We start from the raw sequence: 20,342 nt of genomic DNA, 5'->3' as shown, positions 1-20,342 counted from the left end.
CAGTTGAGTTTAGCTGGAGTGGGGAGCAGGAGCCGCAGGAATAGGGGTGTTAGCTGAGCCCCACTCTGGGTCGGGCCCTCCCCCTTTGCAGGGCAGCTGAGGGTCAGATTTTTGCACCAGGGAGAACTGGCACGTTCCTGCCTCCTGACGTACCTCACACCCAGCGGGGAAGTCGATAGGATGCTGGGACCTGGGGAACCAAAGGACGGGGAAGGAGTCAGGACAGTGAAGGTCCGCCTTTATCCCTGTCTCGCATCCCCCCTCCCAGCATTCCTCCCATATCTTCCCCCAGTGCCCCTGTCCCCCCTAACCGAGCTCTTGCCTGCCATATATGGATTTTTTTCGTTTCATAGCAGGAATATTTTCCCTCCAGATCCACCCCAACTCCCCTTACTTTGTAGCCTGAAGCCTTCTCTCTCACATTTTTGTTGGTACCTTCAGGTTCGGCCAGCTTCATACTGCTACTTTGTTCATTCTCACACCGCAGCAATCTAGTCATGCCCTGGCCATCTCTTAGTCACTCACATCAGAGCCATTCTCTCTGGCCCTCAGTGGTCACTCACGTGTCACAGCAGCCCACACCGACGGGATGCAGACAGGTGCAGTGGAAACAGTCCTTGCGGAGCCAAGACTCGCCCAGGGTGAAATATTTCCCTTCATGGTGGCAGGGCGCTAGGGAAGAGCAGGAAATGTTAGTGTGCTAGAGCGGAGGGAGTAAGTGCTGCCGCCCCCGCGTTTACCCTCTCCTGTTTCCCAGCTCGGGGGGTCTGGGTCTTCTGACAGGATGACCCCTGAGCCCCCTTCCTCCCAGTGCCCTCTGCTCCTGTCCTTCCTTAACGCCTCACCCAGCTTTACCTTGAGCTTGGAAGTAGCACTTGCTGTGGACTCCTGGGTGCTGGAGGAGCAGAGATATCACCAAGCAGGTGATCCCCCAGCCGCCCAGGGTCCCCTTAGCTTGTCCAGCCCAGAGCATCCATAAGGCCATTCCTGCAGTACGGCCTTTTCGGACCGTTCTTGGCTTCTGTTCAGGCTGCTCTGGTCTTGTCTCCTTGGCTTTTCTTTGTTTCTCTCCTCGAGTCTTAGTTTCTGTCTTTCTCCCCTGGGCTCCTGTCTCGCACCATCTCCGTGCCCTCTCACAGGCTTGGGGATGTTTATAAAGTGAGGACCCTGGCCCCCTGCTGAGTAGAGCTGGAAAAGCTGTAACTCTGTTTCCTGAGGTGAGGGCATGAAAACAAGAGGTCTAGCTTTAACAAGCTGTGAGAGCTGATTCATGCCCCACACAGCTAGGGGGAGGGAGGTGGCCATGGAAGGGGCACTGGACTGGGCACTTCCCCAGCAAGGAGGTGGGAGGGGTGAGGGCCCCCAGGTGGTCTCCAGAACTCTTCCCTGGCCTGGAGAGGAAGCATTCCACCATCTCCCCCCGCCCTGTAACACACACACACACACACACACACACACACTCACTCACACACTCCAGGGGTGTGTATGCTGGGATCCCTGCCTGGACCGGAGGGAGGCATTTCCTGGGGATGGCTAATCCTGTGCCCCAGCCAAACCGAGGAGATGCAGTAGGGTGCGACAGCCAGAGGCTCCAGGAGAGCGAACAGGCACCTGGAGTGGAGAATGTTTCTCTCAGACCCTAGGGCAGGGTCTCCCTGCAGTATCCTAGAGATATGGCTGCCCCTCAGAGGTTAGGGCTGGGGGGCTGGGGGGCAGGTGTCTCTTTTTTACAGGCATCCCAGAGATTATCCATTGTTCATCACCCCCAAACATAGTGCAAATAAAGGTTCTCCCCATGTCTGGGGATGGTTCTTTCAAAGAAGAACATCTCTAAATGCCCTAATGGTATGGGTCACTCCAGTTTCACAGAGATACCCCTCTTATCTCCTGTACATTATGGAATGAGAATTTAGGAACTTATCCTCTGACATCCTTTTTTGGGTCTCCTGCAGGTTCTGGAGAACCTAAAGATGGGTGATTAAGAGTATAGGTTATAGAGTCAGACTCTGGATTTAGATCCTGATTCTACTTAAGAGCTGTGTGACATTGGGCAAGTTAGTTCACCTCTCTAAACCTGTTTTCTTATCTATAAATTGGGATAGCAATATCAACTCATAGGGATGTCAAGAGGATGAAATGAGATAATGCGTGTAATGCTCCTAGTACTGTCCCTGGCACATAGCCCTCCGAAAAGAGTAACTACTGTGGCTGGTGCTAGACGTTCCTTTCTTTGAATGATGGTGAGCAGCTCTGTGTGCACAGCTGAAAGCTTCTGCTGGGGCTGCTATCTCCTGGCACAGACTTCTGCCCCTTTCACACTTATGCTTCTTGTCATCCCTACCACCTTCAAAACCTGCCTCCAGCAACATTTTGCTTTTGGTTCCTGTATCCTTGAAATTCTAAATGTCTGCTTTGAGAAACAGTGTTGCTAATAAGCCTACTTTTCCTAGGTCATTACCCTCACTTCCACCCTGGGAAGAGGTATCCTTTTTCCATCCTTCCAGCTAACTTTAGGACTCCTGCTTTTTCTGGTAAGGATTCTGATCCACTTCCTCCCATCCCCACTCAAGTGAACTCTCAGGTTCTCCTTTCTGACCAGTCTAATGCTGGCCATCTCATTGGTACTAATTGCCCCAATCAAGCTGGATTTCTTTCACTTTTTCACACTTAAAAGACCCCTGTTCCAGCTATTCCCCTCCTACCCACAGGGCCAATCACTTTGGCATTTATTCTATTTTTCCTTGTAAGTCTCTAGTTCCATTTACCCCAAGACTCCCACTCCCTGCCACTCAGTGGTTCAGATCCAACTACTTCTGGCTGACTTTTCTAGAGGGCTACCCTGCCTCTCACCTCCTCACCATTCAGAAACAACTTCGCCAGTCCACCCCAAACTCCCTATCTGTTTTTTTCCAAGAAGACAGCTTAAGTGGCTGGAGATGCGGACTGCACCGCACCTTCACCCTAGTCAGGTCTGATATCCTTTCCATTTCAGAGGAGCACCAAGAGAAAAAAAGAAAACTCACAGAGGAGCAAGGTGCCCTGATGTAGGCTGGCGTGTGGGAGGCATGGCCTTGGATTGCTCTGCGCCGGAGCAGGTGGATTAGAAGGCCTGACTAATAGAAGGGCCCAGAAATCTTGTCAGTGGTCTATAGCCCTGCTGGTGCCTTTGTGGGGCACCAGCTGGCACCCTTGATGTTTGGACCATAGACTACCTTCTGCTCCTGCATCCTGGAGCCAAACCAATAGGGGGAGGACACTAGGGGGGGAGCTAGGGAGCTTGAAGGTGGTGGTGGTGGTCATGCTGTAGGCAGAGGGGGCCTGATGGGGATTGGCGTGTGTGAGGTCATGGGACAGGAGAGGTGAGAGCCGCCTGTAATGAAGATGAGGTAGGCATATAGGGGCAGGAGTAGGGGGCTTCTGGAAAGAAAGGCTGGGGCGGAGCCAGGAGCCCTTTCCCATAAGTTGGGTGGGGGAGAGGGCGGTGGGGAGGTGTTGGTTGAACCCGCTTCTTGCACGCCTGCTGGTGTGCGCGCTCGCGTGTGCATCTGCCTAGCTTCTCGGGGCCAGAGGCCACGCTTGTGGTTGCCGCGTGTGTTGGGGGCTGGGGGTTCTGTGGTCAGGGCTCAACTCCGCGATGCCAGTTGGTGGGGGGCGCGGCGGCTGGCTCTTGGGCCGGGAGGGGGCGGCTGGCGAGCGCTGCCCACGCGGGGACAGAAAAACATCCGCCGGAGGCTCGGCTGGGCGGCGCTCCAACAGCTCCGGGCAGGTGCGCGCGGCGAGGAAGTGAGCGCATTCCGACCCCCCAGCCGCTGGCCCTTCGGTGAGTCACCGCCGACCCCCGCCGGATAGGATAGGAAGGACTGGCAGCGGCGGCGGGGAGGTCTGGGGGCTGGAGCCCCGAGGGGCAGCTGGGCCGGCGTGGGGAGCCCGGGGAGGGTCGTGGAAGCGCCCGAGAGAGTTGGGGGGAGGGCCCCGAGGGGTCCGGGTCTGGGTTTCGCCCAGGCACGAAGCACCTAACAGACACCCACCGACCCGCAGAGCTTGTGACTGCCCGGGGAGGCGGGCGAGTCCCCGGGGGAACACTGGAGCCGAGGGAGAGGGGCCCCGGGGCAACACCGAGAGAGTCGGGGAGGAGAGGCCCGGAAAGGGCCGGGAGGAGTGCGGGGCTGCGGAGCGAGAGCGCTGTTGGCTGGAGTGCTGGATAGGCCTGGGCCAGCCAGAGCCTTAGATGGAAGGAGACTTCCACCCAGGCGGGAAAGGGGAAATGGCCATCCCCCCAGAGATCAGGTCTGTCCAGAGGCCGGTGCGCTCCGAGAGTGAGAGGTAGGTTAGGGAGTAGCGGGAGTTAGGGCTCTTTGGGTACAGTTGTGGCGAGGTCACTAAAGGCTTTGAATTCCGAGATGAGGAATTCGGATTGGCCTCGCAGGCAGAATCGATGGTCTCTAAGCAGTAGGGAGGAGCTTAAACGCAAGGTTATCTGTGTCTAGCACTACTGCCGCCTTCAGTCTTTGCCAAAGGATTAGGCATTGATCCTCTAATTTTTTAGTCATTTAAAATTGCATGACTACATTTATCAAACGATTTAAGTAATTTCGTTGAATTTTTAAAAATAGAAAAGTTGAAGAATCTGATTCAGTATTTGATTTAAAACCCAAAAGTGAGGCTACCAAGATTAGTTATATGGCATCGAGTCTTTTCCTTTGTCTTGCTTTTGTGCCATTTTCCCCTCACTGATGCGTGGGAGTTCTTGTGTTGTTACTGCTTCAGTTCTATGTCAGTAGCATAGCAGTTCTAGTTTTCCTCTCCCTCATCTTATGGTCTTTACTTTTAACCTTAACTTTTGTCTGTGCAGCCCTTTAACTTGCACTATGTATCCTAAATCCAGTAAAACATTTCATTGGGCTACAGTATAGAAAGATAAGTAACTCAGCTTTACCATATATGTTAGGTTACTTATTATTTTCTGTGGACATGTATGTAACTATAAAGTTTCTGTATTTACCCTGTGGCTGATAGATACAGCTAAAGTTGTTATTCAGGATAGTATTTCTATAAACAGCAATTTATTAGTCTTATTTCTTTTCTAAAATCAACTCTACAGTGTCAGAAACTGACACTAATTCTATCATGATCTTTTAAATTGATGTTATCTTGGGCCAAAGGCAATTGCAAGGATTAGGGTTGTTATAATTTATTTTAAAGATCCTTAAATTCCAGTTACCTTTGGCCTCAAGCAAGAAAATCTGGGTCAGTTAATTTTTTGAAAAGAATATAATTTCCCACTCTGGGCCCTGTTGTTTTCTCCTGTGCTGTTTCAGCCCCAGCCCTACTTTATTCCTAGTGGCCTTTGCCTTCATTCCTTCTTTGCTCTGCTGGGCATCTTTAGAGGAAAACTTCACACCAACTTCCTCTACCATAAATTCTCTCCCTCCCCTCAACTCTACACTTCTCTTTGCCAACATACACCACTGCTTCTTCATTGATTTTGTTTTTTTTAAGCCTACAGCCCTTTCTGGCTCTTTTCCATCTTAAACTCTCTTATGTTGAAATCTCTTTTTCTTCCTTTCTCTTTGGTAAGACCTCAGATTTTTAAAAGGTTAGGCTTTATTTACTCTGCATGATCCACTTCTGTCTTGCTTCCTCTTCTATCACTTTTTTCTTATTCTGGACTCTTTGTGCACTCTATTATGCTTGCTTTCAGCAAGGCTTCAACCTTCTCCTTGTGATTAAACATTCTTCCTCTAGATACAGCACAAGATGCTTATGCTTCCATTCTGTTTCCTACAAGAAAAAAAAGTCATCAAATTCACATCTACTTCAGTCTCATCTTCCAACATTTTGCATCCAGAATCATGACGTGGCTATTATTGTAAAGTCCATTGAGTGACCACTTAAGCTTGGTGTCGTGCTAGGCACTGTATAGTGCATTTCATAATCCTGGTGCCAGATTCCTAAATGCTTACCAATAATGGATGTTATCACATGTGTGTGCGTGAATGTTCTCATATATGTATACACACCAAAGTACACAGATAATAGAACCATAAATGACTATGAATATGTATATTCAGTATATTACATTATAATCAAGCCAAATACATTTTGGGGTGGAAGATGAGGATGAGTAGATTCGTAGCTAGGATAGAAGGTTAAGAGACAGTATCCTTTGGCATTCTGTATTCAGATGAGAAGGAGAGGAGAGAGTCCTGCCTGTGGAGATCAAGAGACTGTTTGAAGGTGGCTGAGTTTCAGGAGTTGAGAGAGATGACTTGTAAGACTGTGGTGAATGGCAGGAGGATGGGATGAAGGGGCCAGAGTCCCAAGAACAGACAGTTGCTGTACCCAAACAGCTCATATTCTCTCTGGCAGAGAATATTAAAGATTTTTTGGTTGTGGTACTGGTTTCAACTATAGTCAAGTTTCTCTTGATAACCTGTATTGAAGTTTTCCGGCCTTGTCTCTGCACCATTAGAACCGTTCTTACCAATTTTTTCTTTTTAATTTTTTTCTGCTTATAAATCGGTACATAAATGATAGCCCCACCACTAATAATTAACCCCCAGCTAACCATCATTAATTTTGACTAAGTTCCTTATCTACTTATGTGCTTTAATTTTGCCTGTCTGCCCCACAGTCTACTTGTGGTAGTAGTGACTTTTAAAATGGTGTTTATGACTCTCACTTTTATCTCATTTGTAAATTGCTCTTTTCTTAAAATTGTAGACTCAAAACTAGATACTGAGAAGGCATCTAGTTCTTTGTTATCTCTGAAATATGACCAAGGAGGTCTTTGCTTAACTGTCTCTACTGAATGCAATGGATTACTGCCACCTGTGGTGAAGGTGGCCCATTCTATTGTCGTCTAGCTTTAGGTACTAGAGGGTTGTTCAGCTAAATCTGCCTTGCTATAGCATCTCATTTTTTTCCCCGTAGTTCTGCTCCTTGAAACATATGGGAAAAGTCTACTTGTTTTTCAATGTGGCAGCTCTTTAAAGATTTGAAAAGGTTTGTATTTTGTTAGCTATTTATCTAAGCTTTTTTCTTTACTCCAACACTGTTCAATAGAACTTACTATGATGATGGAAATGTTCTCTACCTGTCCTGTCTAAACAGTAGCCACTAGCCACACGTGGCTATTGAGCACTTGAAATGGGGCTAGTGTGACTGAGGAATGGAATTTTAAATTCTGGTTAATTTAAATTTAAATAGCTGGATGAGGTGAGTGAGTCTTGTGTTAGCATAGCTCTAAACTCTGGGAGTTAGTACCCTGTCACATGGCTGTCTTTTGGCTGCTCCAGAAATCTTATGGTCACCTCAGACCTGGTAAAAACATATGTAACTGGGCTCTTGATCTGTCTGGAGGCCAGTCTTACATGTTGTCACGACTAGAAAAAAACACAACTCCAACCCCCAAAGCCCTGATGAGTAATGTCAGTTTTTGTTGGAAGTTTCTTAGAAGGGGTAGAAGATGAAGGTTATATCTCATCTCCCATATCTCAAAAGCAACACTTTAAAAAAATCCCTCATTTAATCTCTCTCCCTGAGAGTCCCTAAAGTCCCTCTCCCTTCTCTTCCCTTCCTTCTCAGAAACATCTTTCCCCCTCTTCCTTGAGCCTTCCTCCTCCACACTCTTTGAGCACACCTCTGCCCCCTTCCCCTTGGAGAAGGGTTCTTGGGTGTGCTCCTCTTCCTCTAGCTCCCCTTAGGGAGAGGTAATTCTTATGCCCTAGGCTTGACCTTCCTGTGGCATAACTGCTGCATTACCCGCATTTTTTCCCTGCAAGTCTTCCTGGTGCTTCAGCTTTGCTTCCGCTCTTGACCCCACGATGCCAACACAAATAGGGAGGCCTCAGGTTACTAGGACAACCAGGGCACAGGAAACCGTAAAGGCCCAGCACTCCCACAGGCATCACAGACTGGCTGTGCCAGCTCGCTTTCTCCTTAGGGACTCAGTCACACTTCCTAATCCCCACCCCCAAATTACCCAGACTGGAGGATACCCAGGCCTAAGTCACAGACCCCTGATTTTGTAGACCTGGTGGTGGAATATGGAATGGGTGGGATGAGGAATGGTGAATGAAGCTTTCTTACTAACACTGATATTCCAAGTCACCTTGGTGATAATTAACTTTTGTACCAGTGAGAATTACATTCCCCTGAGAGCTGATGAGAGTATAAGCTTTATTTATGTTATTTATACTTGCTACACTGGACCTTGAGTCTTGGATCTTTTTGGATCCCTGAGTAGATGTTTTCACAATTTGCTTTGGGTTAAAAGATATAGCAATCTACTTCTGATACACTGGCACCAGCTAATGTTTAGTAAGAAAATAATGGTTACCAGATAATGAATTTAGGTTCTATTTACACTTTATTTTAAAGCTAGTCATTTGTTTCAAGGAAGACCATCTGATTTGATTAAGTCTTTAAAACCGTGAATAAGTGCAGATCTACTTGTACTTAGATGCTCAGAGAATGTTGAACTGATCCAAAACTGGAGCAGGCCACTTCTGTGGAACATTCCTGGTAGGCTAGAGCAAGAGAGAATAAGGGGGGATAAGGTAGACTTGAGAGCTCTTCTCAGACAATTGCAGGACTGTCCTATGGAAGAGGGGTTAGATTTACTTGGTTTAGCTTCACAAGGTGGAATAAGGACCTTTATTTCAGATGGCAGTGATGGCGGACAAATTTTGACTTAATAAGGAAGAACAGTTGAATAGTTAGAGGACCTCAGATTGGAATGAGCTGAATTGTTAGGCAGTGAATTATTTGTGACTGTATTGTTTATATATAGATCAGATTACCATTTGCAGAAGCTTTGGATGAGATTTTGGACATTTAATTGGATTTGACCTATAAAGAGAAACAGGCAGATTTATCAGAAGTCAATTCACCCTTTCTAATATGATTATGTAGCAACTATTGTGGTCAGTACGATTTTCCTAGACACTTCTGCCAAGTTTACTCAAGTCATTGAATATTAGATTTGGTAGTAGAGTGTTTAGAGACTTCTCTAATGCTGTGTACTAGTCCTCTGTTGATTCCTCAGGAATGCCTCAGAGGTGCCTGAGAGGTGTAATGAAGGAGAGCTGGGGCTCTGAGCCCTTTACCTATGCGGGGAGCGGGGGTTCTGCTGGCAAAAACCCCAAAACTTAAAGGCCCTGATATTCCAGTTTCTTCATCTTACTGACAGGGAAAAAGATATGGAGCAGGGACGTGTCTTACCAAATGTCACACAGCTAATAAATTTCAGAGCTGGAATTCAAATCTAATTCTTCTAATTCCAATCATTTGTTTCTTCCACTCTACTAGTCTACCTTATTATAATTCAGGAAATTTTCTCTCCATTTTTCTGACCACCGCAGTAATCCAGAATTTTACTTCTTCAGATCTACTCTTCTCTATTAGCCACTGAACTAGTCTCCCTGCTGTCCAATCTCTCCTTCTTCTTGTCTATATTATCTTCACTGTTGCCAAGTTACTCTTCATGAAACATTGTCTTCATCATGAGATTTCCCTGCTCAAGAACCTTTATGTCGCCTGTGAGAACTTTACAGCCTGGCACATAGTTAGCATTCCTTAGGATCCTTGTTGTTCAGCCAGCTGAACTTGAGCCCATTCTCTTATGGGCTGTGTAATAGTGAGATTAACTAAGTCCCACCCTATCCCTAGACTCCAACTTTGGTAGGATTTTTATGTACATTTTTAATCAGGGATGATGATAAGATACAAAAGAAATAGAAGATCACAGCTAATAAAAAGCAAGTTGTGTAACAATACGTATAATATAATCCAATTTATATGACACATGCATTTTTTAAAAACAAAAATGAGATACATAGAAACTGGAAAAAAACACACCAAACTGGTGACAGACATTAACTCTGATGAGGGGGATTAAGAAAAGTTGGGGAGTAGGGGAGGAAGGTGAGAACTTAAAATATGTATTTCTCCACTGAGGAAAGCCTCACAGGGTGGAAGGGAAACCTAAGGAACCAGGCTTGGAACCGACAAGAGAAAGAACTGCTCAGTTGTCTTGCCTGGCTCCACTGCAAGCCATTTCTTTGCCTCTTGCATCACTCTTTGAAAGAAATAAAGTCGCATGAGATTATTTGATTGGTCAAGCTTAAGTCAAGGGCCATCTATGGCCCTATCAGGATATAGAGAGAAAGGATCTGGGGGAAGGACCCCCTAGGGAAGCTCCTTGGTTTCTGTCGAGGGAGGGCAAACATTGGATTTTACTCTCCCAACAAGGCTGTACACAGAGCTGGAGAGTCAATTGCCTGAAAGGACATCAGAGTAGTCTTAGGATGCTGGGGGCTAGAAATGACAAATGTCCATTGACTTCATCACCCCTCCCCCACCTATCTGCATCTGGATCCTAGGCCTGCCTTTTCTTTTGGCTCAGCCAAGACCTCTGGTGTGGTTTGTTTTTTTGTTTTTTGTTTTTTTAAGATGGAAGCGTTTACCTCTCAATTATGTATTGAAGATTTTTTGGCCACACCGCACAGCATGTGGGATCTTAGTTCCCCGACCAGTGATCGAACCCATGCCCTCCGCTGTGGAAGTCTTAACCACTGGACCGCTAGGGAAGTCCCTCTGGTGTGGTTTTAACCTTTGCTAGAGAATGAGGGGCAGCGAGTTAAGGGGATGGGGCAGAGGAGAAGGGTAAGGTAGGGCAGGTAGAGAGGGCAGTTAGCAGGTTTTACTTTGCTTTCTCCCCTTCCTGTGCTTGCACAGAAAGCCTTTTCAGTGACTGACAGTTAAAAAAATGATCATAATAAACATTTGTGAGTCCAGTTACAAATAAAAACCTTATCCCTCTGGCTGTTCTAACAACCTGCTCCTCTGATGGAGGAGCCATTCTTCCCCTGTGTCATGTAGACTGTGGCCAGGGAGGCATTTCTGTCCCTCTCCCGTGTATGTGTCCCTGCCAGCACACACACTAGATGACTGTCTGCCGTATTTGGAAGGTCCAGACCCCAATCAGAGTATGTGCCAAAATCATTTTGTTTTCTCACAGTGGAAATTCTTCACTTTTGAAGCATTAACCTTCTGATAAAAAATACCTTTCTTCACCTCTTAACATAGCTTAGGCCTGACTTTTTGAAAATTAACTTGAGTTAATCACAAGAGGGTGTGCAAATTCACACTCTAACTTCTGTGAATTGGAAAGCAAATTCCCTGACCTACTCTATTTCTGCTGGTCAGAGAATCCATTCCTCTGGTATGTTTCAGAAGGCTGATGGATCAAGGATAATCTTATACCACAATGGACTGATTAACCTCTGTAATGACTTTTTGGCCAGCTACCATTGATAACAAGAAAAGACTTAAATAACTCCTTAACTGTTGCAGAATAATTATTTTTTCAACTTTATTGAAATGACAAGATGATGCACACATTTTATTTATTTTTAAAAAATTGTATTTTATTTTTGGCTGCGTTGGGTCTCCGTTGCTGCGCGCGGGCTTTCTCTAGTTGTGGTGAGCAGGGGCTACTCTTCGTTGTGGTGCGCGGGCTTCTCATTGCAGTGGCTTCTCTTGTTGCAGAGCACGGGCTCTAGGTGCACGGGCTTCAGTAGTTGTGGCACACGGGCTCAATAGTTGTGGCTCGCGGGCTCTAGAGCGCAGGCTCAGTAGTTGTGGCGCACGGGCTTAGTTGCTCCGCGGCATGTGGGATCTTCCTGGACCAGGGCTCGAACCTGTGTCTCCTGCATTGGCAGGCGGATTCTTAACCACTGCGCCACCAGGGAAGTCCAATGCACACATTTTAAATGTGTAATCACTGAGTTTTGACAGATGTTTACACCTGTGTAATCATGTCTGCAGTCAATATGTAGAACATTTCTCTCACCCTCCCCAAATTCTCCTGTTGCCCATTGCAGTCAGTCTCTCCCCACCCAACCCCAGACATCCACTGATCAGATTTCACCATAGATGTTTTGCCTACTGTAGAGCTTCGTATAAATGGAATCCTACGGTATGTATCCTGTGTATGGCTTCTTTAATTCAGCATTATGCTTTTGCTATCCATCCATGGTTTTGTGTATATCAGTAGTTCATCCCTTTATTCCTGAGTAGTACTTCATTGTTGGATATACCACAATTAGTTTATCCATTCACCTGGTGATGGACATTTATTTTCCACTTTGAGCTGTGAACATTCACATACAAGTCTTTGAAGATACGTACACATGTTTCTTGGATAAATACCTTGGAGTGAAATCTTAGGTCCTGTGGTAAGTGAATGTTTTTAACTTGATAAAGAAAAAACTGCCAAACTTTTCCAAAGTGGCTGTTCAATTTTACATTTACTAGCATTGTATGAAAATTCCAGTGTTCTGCATCTCCATCAGCACTTAGTATTGTCAGTTAAAAACAAAATCATTCTAGTAGGTGTGTAGTGATATCTCATTGTGGTTTTAGTTTGCATTTTCTCAACGATTAATGATACTGAACATCTTTTCATGTGCTTAGTTGCCACCTGTATCTTATATCTGGTGAAGTCTTTTTAAATCTTTTGCCCATTTAAAGAATTAGAATGTTTGGCTTCTTGTTATTTCATTGTAAGAGTTCTTTATATATTCTTGTTATTATAAAGGTTTTAATATATTCTGGATACAAGTCCTTTGTGAGTATATGAATTGAAAATATTTCCTCACATTCAGTGGCTTGCCTTTTTATTTTCTCTATAGTGTCTTTGGAAGAGCAGAAGTACTAAATTTTGGTGAAGTGTAATTTCTTACTTTTTGCTTGTCTAGTTAGTCCTTTTTGTGCCCTGCATAAGAAATCAAAGTCACAGAGATTTTCTCTTGTGTTTTCTTCTATATCCAGAAGTTTTATAGTTTTGACTTTCACATTTAGGTCTATTTATGTTCATGATCCATTTTGGTCACTTCCTTAACTTTGTCCTCACTGCACAACAGAGGCAGTAGGAAAGGGGGAATCTAAAATAAAGATGATAACCTCTCTCAAAAACAGATATATTGTAGAACAAAATATTAAACTTTTCTTCTGTGTATTGTTATCTTCATCTAATACTATGTATTAACTATTCATTAGTAAAATATGTATCATCAGCTACTGTGAGTCAGGCACTGAGATACCACAATGAACACACTAGACACTGTCCTTGCTCTGTGGAGTTTACATGTTAATGGGAGAGGTTGGGTTTTAGTGAGCATCCATTGTATGCATGGCAAAGTCAAGAAGATGTTACTGCCTCTATCTGTGATTCCTCAGTTGAAGGAAGTATTTCAGATCCTCGGCAATCTGCTTAATCTTATTGTATGGTAGAGCAGGAACCTCTTTCCACGAAGGGTCACTAATCTGTAGAGAAAAGGGAATCTTGGGCTGCATACAGCCGGCTATAATGCAGTAGGGGAAGTGGTGTAGCAGTACAGGATGGAAAATGGTAGTAAATGGTCTCATGCTCCTGTTACTGCTGAGGTATAGTGACTGGACTTAATCTCTCTTCCTTGGTTTAAGCTAAGCATTTTGCTTTTGTCTCTAATCCTATTTTTAATGTCTTTTTGCCAAAAAGAGTTCACTGATTGTATCTTCGGAGAACTTCTCGATCTCTTTCCTGATAGCCAGAATGCCAGGTGTCTTCTATAAATAACCATTCGTATGTTCTTTAAAACCAGTCATAATTTGTGTTAATTATACCACCATTGTTCAAGCCACCTCAAGTAATCAGTAATAAGTGCTATTTACTATTAACATTTATAAACTAGTACTAACATTAGATAACCAGATAATAAGTGGTGTTAATTCAGAGTAGGATGAGATCACTGTGGCCTACATTGACCTCTAAAGAAGAAATAAAGCTTGAATTAGTCCTGAAAGATAAGTAGGATTTTGGTTGATAATAAAGAGGGTGGATTAAGTAAGGAGGGTGGATTAATTTGGATTAATGGATTTGAGGATGAAGAGATTAAGGACCAGCCCATACACCATTCATGGTATAACTCCCCTATCATCTAGCCATAGCAAATGTCATTAGTCCATCGTGGCACTCATTCTTACTGAGCCTGGACACAGCCCAGTAAGACTAGAACTAGATAATAGGAAAAAAAAATGTAGACATTAAATGGAGAGATATTTTGAAAGAGGTATCAGTGAAAATGTCTGACCCTGGAGGTTAAGATGTGGGGCATCTCCCATGTGCAACCGAGAAGTCCTTAGTACAGAGACTGTGAAGGGTTTCTGTTGCATCTGTGCTGAAAATACAAGCATCTGAAGGGTGTGATAGGCATCACAACCAGGCTCAGAAAGATAGTGCCAGGGGACTTCCCTGGTGGTCTGGTGGTTAAGAACCTGCCTTTCAATGCAGGGTACGTGGGTTCGATACCTGGTCGGGGAACTAAAATTCCCACATGCCGTGGGGCAACTAAGCCCGTGCGCCACAACTACTGAGCCTATGCGCTCTGGAGCTCGCGTGCCACAACTAGAGAGCTCACGCGCTGCAACTTCTAAGCCCACGCGCTCTGGAGCCTGAGCGCCACAAGTAGAGAGAAGCCCGCGCGCTGCAATGAAAGATCCCACGTGCGGAAACTAAGACCCGACAGCCAAAAAATAAATAAATAAAATAAATAATAATCATAAGAAGAAAGATGGTGCCGGGGAAGACAGTGCAGTTTAGTTTGCTGGAGGGGGCCATTCAGGATGTTTCTAGGCTGGGAGAGACCCTAGAGTTATACCAGCCAGCAGAATAAGCAGCAAACAGGGGCAAAGGAACATTGCTCTGGAGATCTAGGAAGCCAGAGGACCACCAGTTCAAGGAGTTCAACTTTCTCCTGCTGCTACAAAGTGCCCTTCCCCTCGTACATCCAGATCCAGCTAGAGAAGCAGGGGAGAGGTGGCTATGTGAGAGACTGAGCAATTTTTATTCAAGAGAGTCTAAGCAGTACCTTAAAGACTGTTTAAATGATCAGACCAGACTACATTAAACTGGTTCAGGGACTTCTGAAGGATGTGGTGTCAGCAACTGTGAAGATGTACAAAACCTTTATGTGAGTAGAAGGTGTCAGTCAGCTCATCTACCACCTTTGACGAGGTAAGGCAGGACTGAATGAGGAATGATGCAGGCCTGTGTACGCGTTTCCAAGAGGGGCTAATTGGGCCCATCTGAGGCAGGTTAGGATGGATGCTTAGTGCACTCAGATTCAGGGGGACTGCTTACCCATGTGTACCGACCGGCCTTAGCACCACCAGTGTCCCAACACTGGCTGGACCCATGGCCAAGGAAGAACCATGTGACTGGAACACATCCACTACACCTGGCCTGATCAAACCTGTGAGGACAGATTCCTGTGATCTGCTATTTCCATTGGCATCTACCTTTTATCTGACCTCACTCATCCTGAGGAGACCATTTTTTGGGGAGTCATCCAAATTTCTTGGATTTTGTCATTTACTCATTTTCTCATTTACTGTAATATTAGTTGAGTCTGTTATGCCATACACTGTGCTAGGCACTGAGGATACAGTATTTTGTAGCGATAAGGAAATAAACACAAATAACTATAATGAAGTTTGAACAATATTAAGTTTGAAAAATATTACTAAGAAAGTACAGAACATTATTGGAATACACATTTTGGGGAGACCTCGTCTACAAAGGAAGTAGTGATGTTTACGCTGTGACCTTTAGAACGATTTTGAGGTGATCAGGTGAAAGGTGGGAAGAATGTTTCAGGCAGAGGGAACAGTATGTGCAAAGGTGACAGATATGAAAGGAATGAAAGAAGTTCAGTGTATCTGGAGCCTAGAGGGGGAGGGGAGGGACGTGACGTGAGATGAGGCTGAAGAGATAGGCAGGGACCAAATCTTGGAGCACCGTGAAATCCATAATAAGGTGTTCATAGTTCATCCTACTATGGAGGCCATTCAAGTGTTTTTATGCAGAGGAATGACGTTGCCAGCACTGCATTATGGCTGTTCTATAGACAGAAGACTGGAGAGGATCAACACTAGATGCTGGGAGACCAGTTAAGGGGCTGTTACATTGGTCCAGGTGAAAGACGATGGTGGTTTGGACTCCATAGGGTAGAGGCAATGGAGAAGTGGATGGCCTTGAGGGCATATTTTGGAGGTATATACAGCAAGACATGGATGTGGAGAGTAAGGGAGATGGAGAATTCAAGGATGACTCAGGTTTTGGCTTGAGCATGTGGGTGGATGGTGGGTCATTTACTGAGTAAGAGAACAGTGGGGTGGGAAGATATTTGCGGGGAAAATCACGTGTCAGGTTTTGGATACAGGAGTTCGAAGTGCTTGCAAGGCCATCAAGTGAAGAGATCCAGTAGGCAATTGGATACATTAGTTTAGAGCTGACAGAAATGGACTGGTGATTCATTCTTGGCCTATAGAAATGGTCATTGGAGTTATGGGTATAGATATAATTGTAGACAAGAGAGTTGGGTGGAGAAAATCTAGAGCCTCAAGGAACACCAGTCAACCCAAGGGACAGGTAGAGAAGGAAGAGTCGGTCAGAGACTGAGAGAGAACTGCCAGGTGGTTGGAAGGAACCAGCAGTGTGGTGTCACAGAAGGTGTGCCACTACAGTTTGCTCTAGAGATGTGTCAGAGCATTTGGGTGGACTCCTGATGGTGCTGAAGTTACCTGTAATGTTTGCTGGGGTGGGTGGGCTACAGAGGACCAGAGGAGCACACCTGGAGCTCCCCACCTTAATAACCTTAATAACCCGGCAGCCTTCTGCCTGTCGAATCTGAAGAAACCTGGACTCCAGGAGGTAGCAGGGGCTCAGAGGAAGGAAATGGTTCTCACACAGATGTATTACCATCAAGCCTCTGCCTTTAACCTGGTGAGGTTCGGAAGGATCAGAGTGAATCCCAGTCTATGGACCTGAGCCCTCCCACAGATTTTGTTGCATTCTTATCACTTCTTAGAAGTGTATCCTCATCTTTTTTTTTTTTTTTTTTCTGTCCTTGCCACTCTGATTCTGATGCCCAGTAGGTTCCCCTTGGCTCTTGATCTTTGATTTAGTTTGGCTTGCTCTCCCTTTCTGAGGAGTAGCTTTCATACATACATACTTCTTTTTTTTTTAATTTTAATTTTATATTGGAGTATAGTTGATTAACAATGTGTTAGTTTCAGGTGTACAGCAAAGTGATTCAGTTATACATACACATGTATCTATTCTTTTTTTTAAAGTATTTTAAAAAAATTTTTTTAAATTTATTTATTTTATTTTTGGCTGCACTGGGTCTTCGTTGCTGCGCACAGGCTTTCTCTAGTTGCGGGGTGAGCGGGGGCTACTCTTCGTTGTGGTGCGCAGGCTTCTCATTGCAGTAGCTTCTCTTGTTGCAGAGCACGGGCTCTAGGTGCACGGGCTTCAGTAGTTGTGGCACACGGGCTCAGTAGTTGTGGCTTGCAGGCTGTAGAGCGCAGGCTTAGTAGCTGTGGCACATGGGCTTAGTTGCTCCACGGCATGTGGGATCTTCCCCAGACCAGGGCTCGAACCCGTGTCCCCTGCACTGGCAGGCGGACTCTTAACCACTGCGCCACCGGGGGCAGGGGAGCCCCCCATGTATCTATTCTTTTTCAAGTTCTTTTCCCATTTAGGTTATTAAAGAATATTGAGCAGAGTTCCCTGGCTATACAGTATTGGTTATCTATTTTAAATGTAGCAGTGTGTACATATATACATACTTCTAATAACCCCTCTGCTTGACTGGCAAGCCCTGGAAGCTGCCTCCTTGTGCTTATCATAAGCAGTCACCACCGAGCACAGCCCAGTTTTATAGGCCTAAATAAGTGTAGATGCTTCCTTTACCCCCTCTAGAGGTGTCAGTTGCTCTGAGCCTTGGAAGTTCAGTTCTCAGTCATCTCCTTCTCTTCTGTTTTGCTTGGCTGAAGCATATTTATTAGCTAGATTTTAAGGTGGTTCTACCTTTCAGTGAAACTTGGCTTTTATCTCTATTATTCTGGGCTAGTATCTGGGCCCAGTCTTGTTCATGGCCTTAAGGCTTTTGATGGCTTTTCCTGTGGAGTAATATTCTGTGGAGCTTTCTACCATGGGCTTTCTTTCCTGCCAAGATTAGTAAAAAATTAGCCCCAAATTGCTACCCTCCTATTCCAAAAGTCTGTAACCTTTATGTTCCATGTATTGGGTCTGAGGGATGACTGTAGCCCTTAGCTTATTTCAGGACCCGTGATTAACATACCCTGGGTCTAAGTAATGAATTTGTAAGCCCAGTGGTGGCTTGTAATTTCTATGTAGAAGCTTAAGGGCAGAAATCTGATTGAAAGAGGAGGGAGGCGGTTAGAAGATTCATCTTGAAGCTGAGTCCATAAGAGTAATGTGATCAGCTGACTAGGACTGACCACCAGAAAAATAAAAAACAAAGATATGATTAATAAAAATATGTACTTTGTTCAATAAGTGAGTTTTATAAATATAAAATCTAGGGCCTTTAAAAAATATTTTGTAGGCCAATTATTTCATTTACTTAGTTTCTTCCTTCCCCAAACAAAGTATGATACCATTAACCTGAGAATTTTAAACACATGCCTTGCTGACTTTTTCTGTTTGTATTTTTAAAAAATATTTATTTATTTATTTATTTAGGCTGCACCAGGTCTTAGTTGCAGCATGCGGGCTTATAGTTGTGGCATGCATGAGGGATCTAGTTCCCCAACCAGGGCTTGAACCCGGGCTCCCTGCATTGGGAACGTGGAGTCTTACCCACTGAACCACCAGGGAAGTCCTTATTTGTGTATTTTTATTTGGTTTACTTTATGGGACGGGGGAAGGAGCTTACTGCCATTGATGCCAACAACTCTTCCTCAGTTCCTCCAAGCAGTCTTTTCCTTGGTAAGTTATACTGTAAAATTCTAATCATTACTGTTGTGCAATATCAAAATGCCTTATATATGTAGCAATGACAGCACACATGCCCACACCCAGGGAAACAAGGTCATGTTCCACCTGAAATTATCTCCATTGAGGTGATAGATCATGCCATGATCGTGGATGAACCCTCCGAGGAAATGACTATGGGAAGAAGAATGCCAAAAGCGGAGGACCAGAGTGTTGGTGGGGGATGGGGGTGGGGGTGGATGGACACAGTTCAGAGGAGGAAGAGGATCTGCACCACAGTGAGCGATCAGTGGACACTGAGATGGAAGGATGACTAGGAGGATGAGCTGTGGTGGAAGCCATGGTAAGAGATTTAAGAGGAAGGTGCTGGCCGACAGTGTCAAATGTGTTCGAAGTACAGTGGAGGAACTTACTGTCCCCTGTAAAGTAGGAACTTCACTGGATTCTTCCTCATCTCGATTATTTTATTGATTGATTGATCGATTGATTGATTGATTGATTGGCTGTGTTGGGTCTTCGCCTCCGTGCGAGGGCCCTCTCCAGTTGCGGCAAGCGGGGGCCGCTCTTCCTCGCGGTGCGCGGGCCTCTCTTGTTGCGGAGCACAGGCTCCAGACGCGCAGGCTCAGTAATTGTGGCTCACGGGCCCAGTCGCTCCGCGGCATGTGGGATCTTCCCAGACCAGGGCTCGAACCCGTGTCCCCTGCACTGGCAGGCAGATTCTCAACCACTGTGCCACCAGGGAAGCCCCTCATCTCGATTATTTATAAAAATTTTACACTAGACTATTCAATTCTATTCAAGTATTTACTGAGCTGCATACTAACTGTGGTGGGGTTGTATAAAAGAGGTAGAAAGTGTTTTAAAGTAATATGTCTTTATAAATAAATATACTGATTAATTGTACATAAAAGCTCCATCAGTTTGGAATGGTATATTTGTTAAATGGAAACTACAGACCTATTTCAGTGACATTTGAAAAAACATCTTTCGGTACCCTTTCATCCCTGTGATACCTTTTTTTTTTTTTAATCCTCATCTAATTTTTTCTTATTATAAAAGTGATACATAATCATTGAAAATACAGTTATATATAAAATTCTGACTCATCCCCAAAAGATAGTGATTCTTAACATTTTGATTTATATCATCCCAGGTGTCTACTATGTATTTATATGTGTGTGTGTGTGTGTGTGTGTTTAATGAAACTGGGCTCATTCCATACATTTTTCAACTTTCTGTTTTCACTTAATGATATATCGTGAACAATCTTTGATATCACACATCTCTGAAACAATGTTTAGTGGGCTGCTTGGGTTTTAATGTATGAGTGTAACATAATTTAATTATACAATGTCCTATTATTAGAAACTTAAGATCTTTCCTAATTTTTCATTATTACAAACAGTGCTGTATTGAGTATCTTTGAAGCTAAATCTATGATTGTTTTCTTTAGCTAAAATTCTTGAAGTGGAATTGATGGGTTAATGGTAAA

The 20,342-nt window shown here is 44.7% G+C and overlaps 1 protein-coding gene across 1 annotated transcript; it reads right to left on the bottom strand.

Annotated features, from left to right (window-relative positions):
* Window positions 1-9: 9 nt before the first annotated feature.
* Window positions 10-985, bottom strand: MSMP (microseminoprotein, prostate associated). The gene is made up of 3 exons (XM_068553513.1): window positions 856-985; window positions 564-672; window positions 10-190 (listed from the first exon to the last, which is right to left on the bottom strand). Exons 1-3 carry the CDS (start codon window positions 983-985, stop codon window positions 10-12), a joined length of 420 nt encoding a protein of 139 aa, XP_068409614.1.
* Window positions 986-20,342: the final 19,357 nt, after the last annotated feature.

Source organism: Eschrichtius robustus, chromosome 10 (genome assembly GCF_028021215.1).
Source record: "Eschrichtius robustus isolate mEscRob2 chromosome 10, mEscRob2.pri, whole genome shotgun sequence".
Classification (NCBI taxonomy): domain Eukaryota; kingdom Metazoa; phylum Chordata; class Mammalia; order Artiodactyla; family Eschrichtiidae; genus Eschrichtius; species Eschrichtius robustus.
This window is presented reverse-complemented; position numbering and strand designations above follow the sequence as displayed.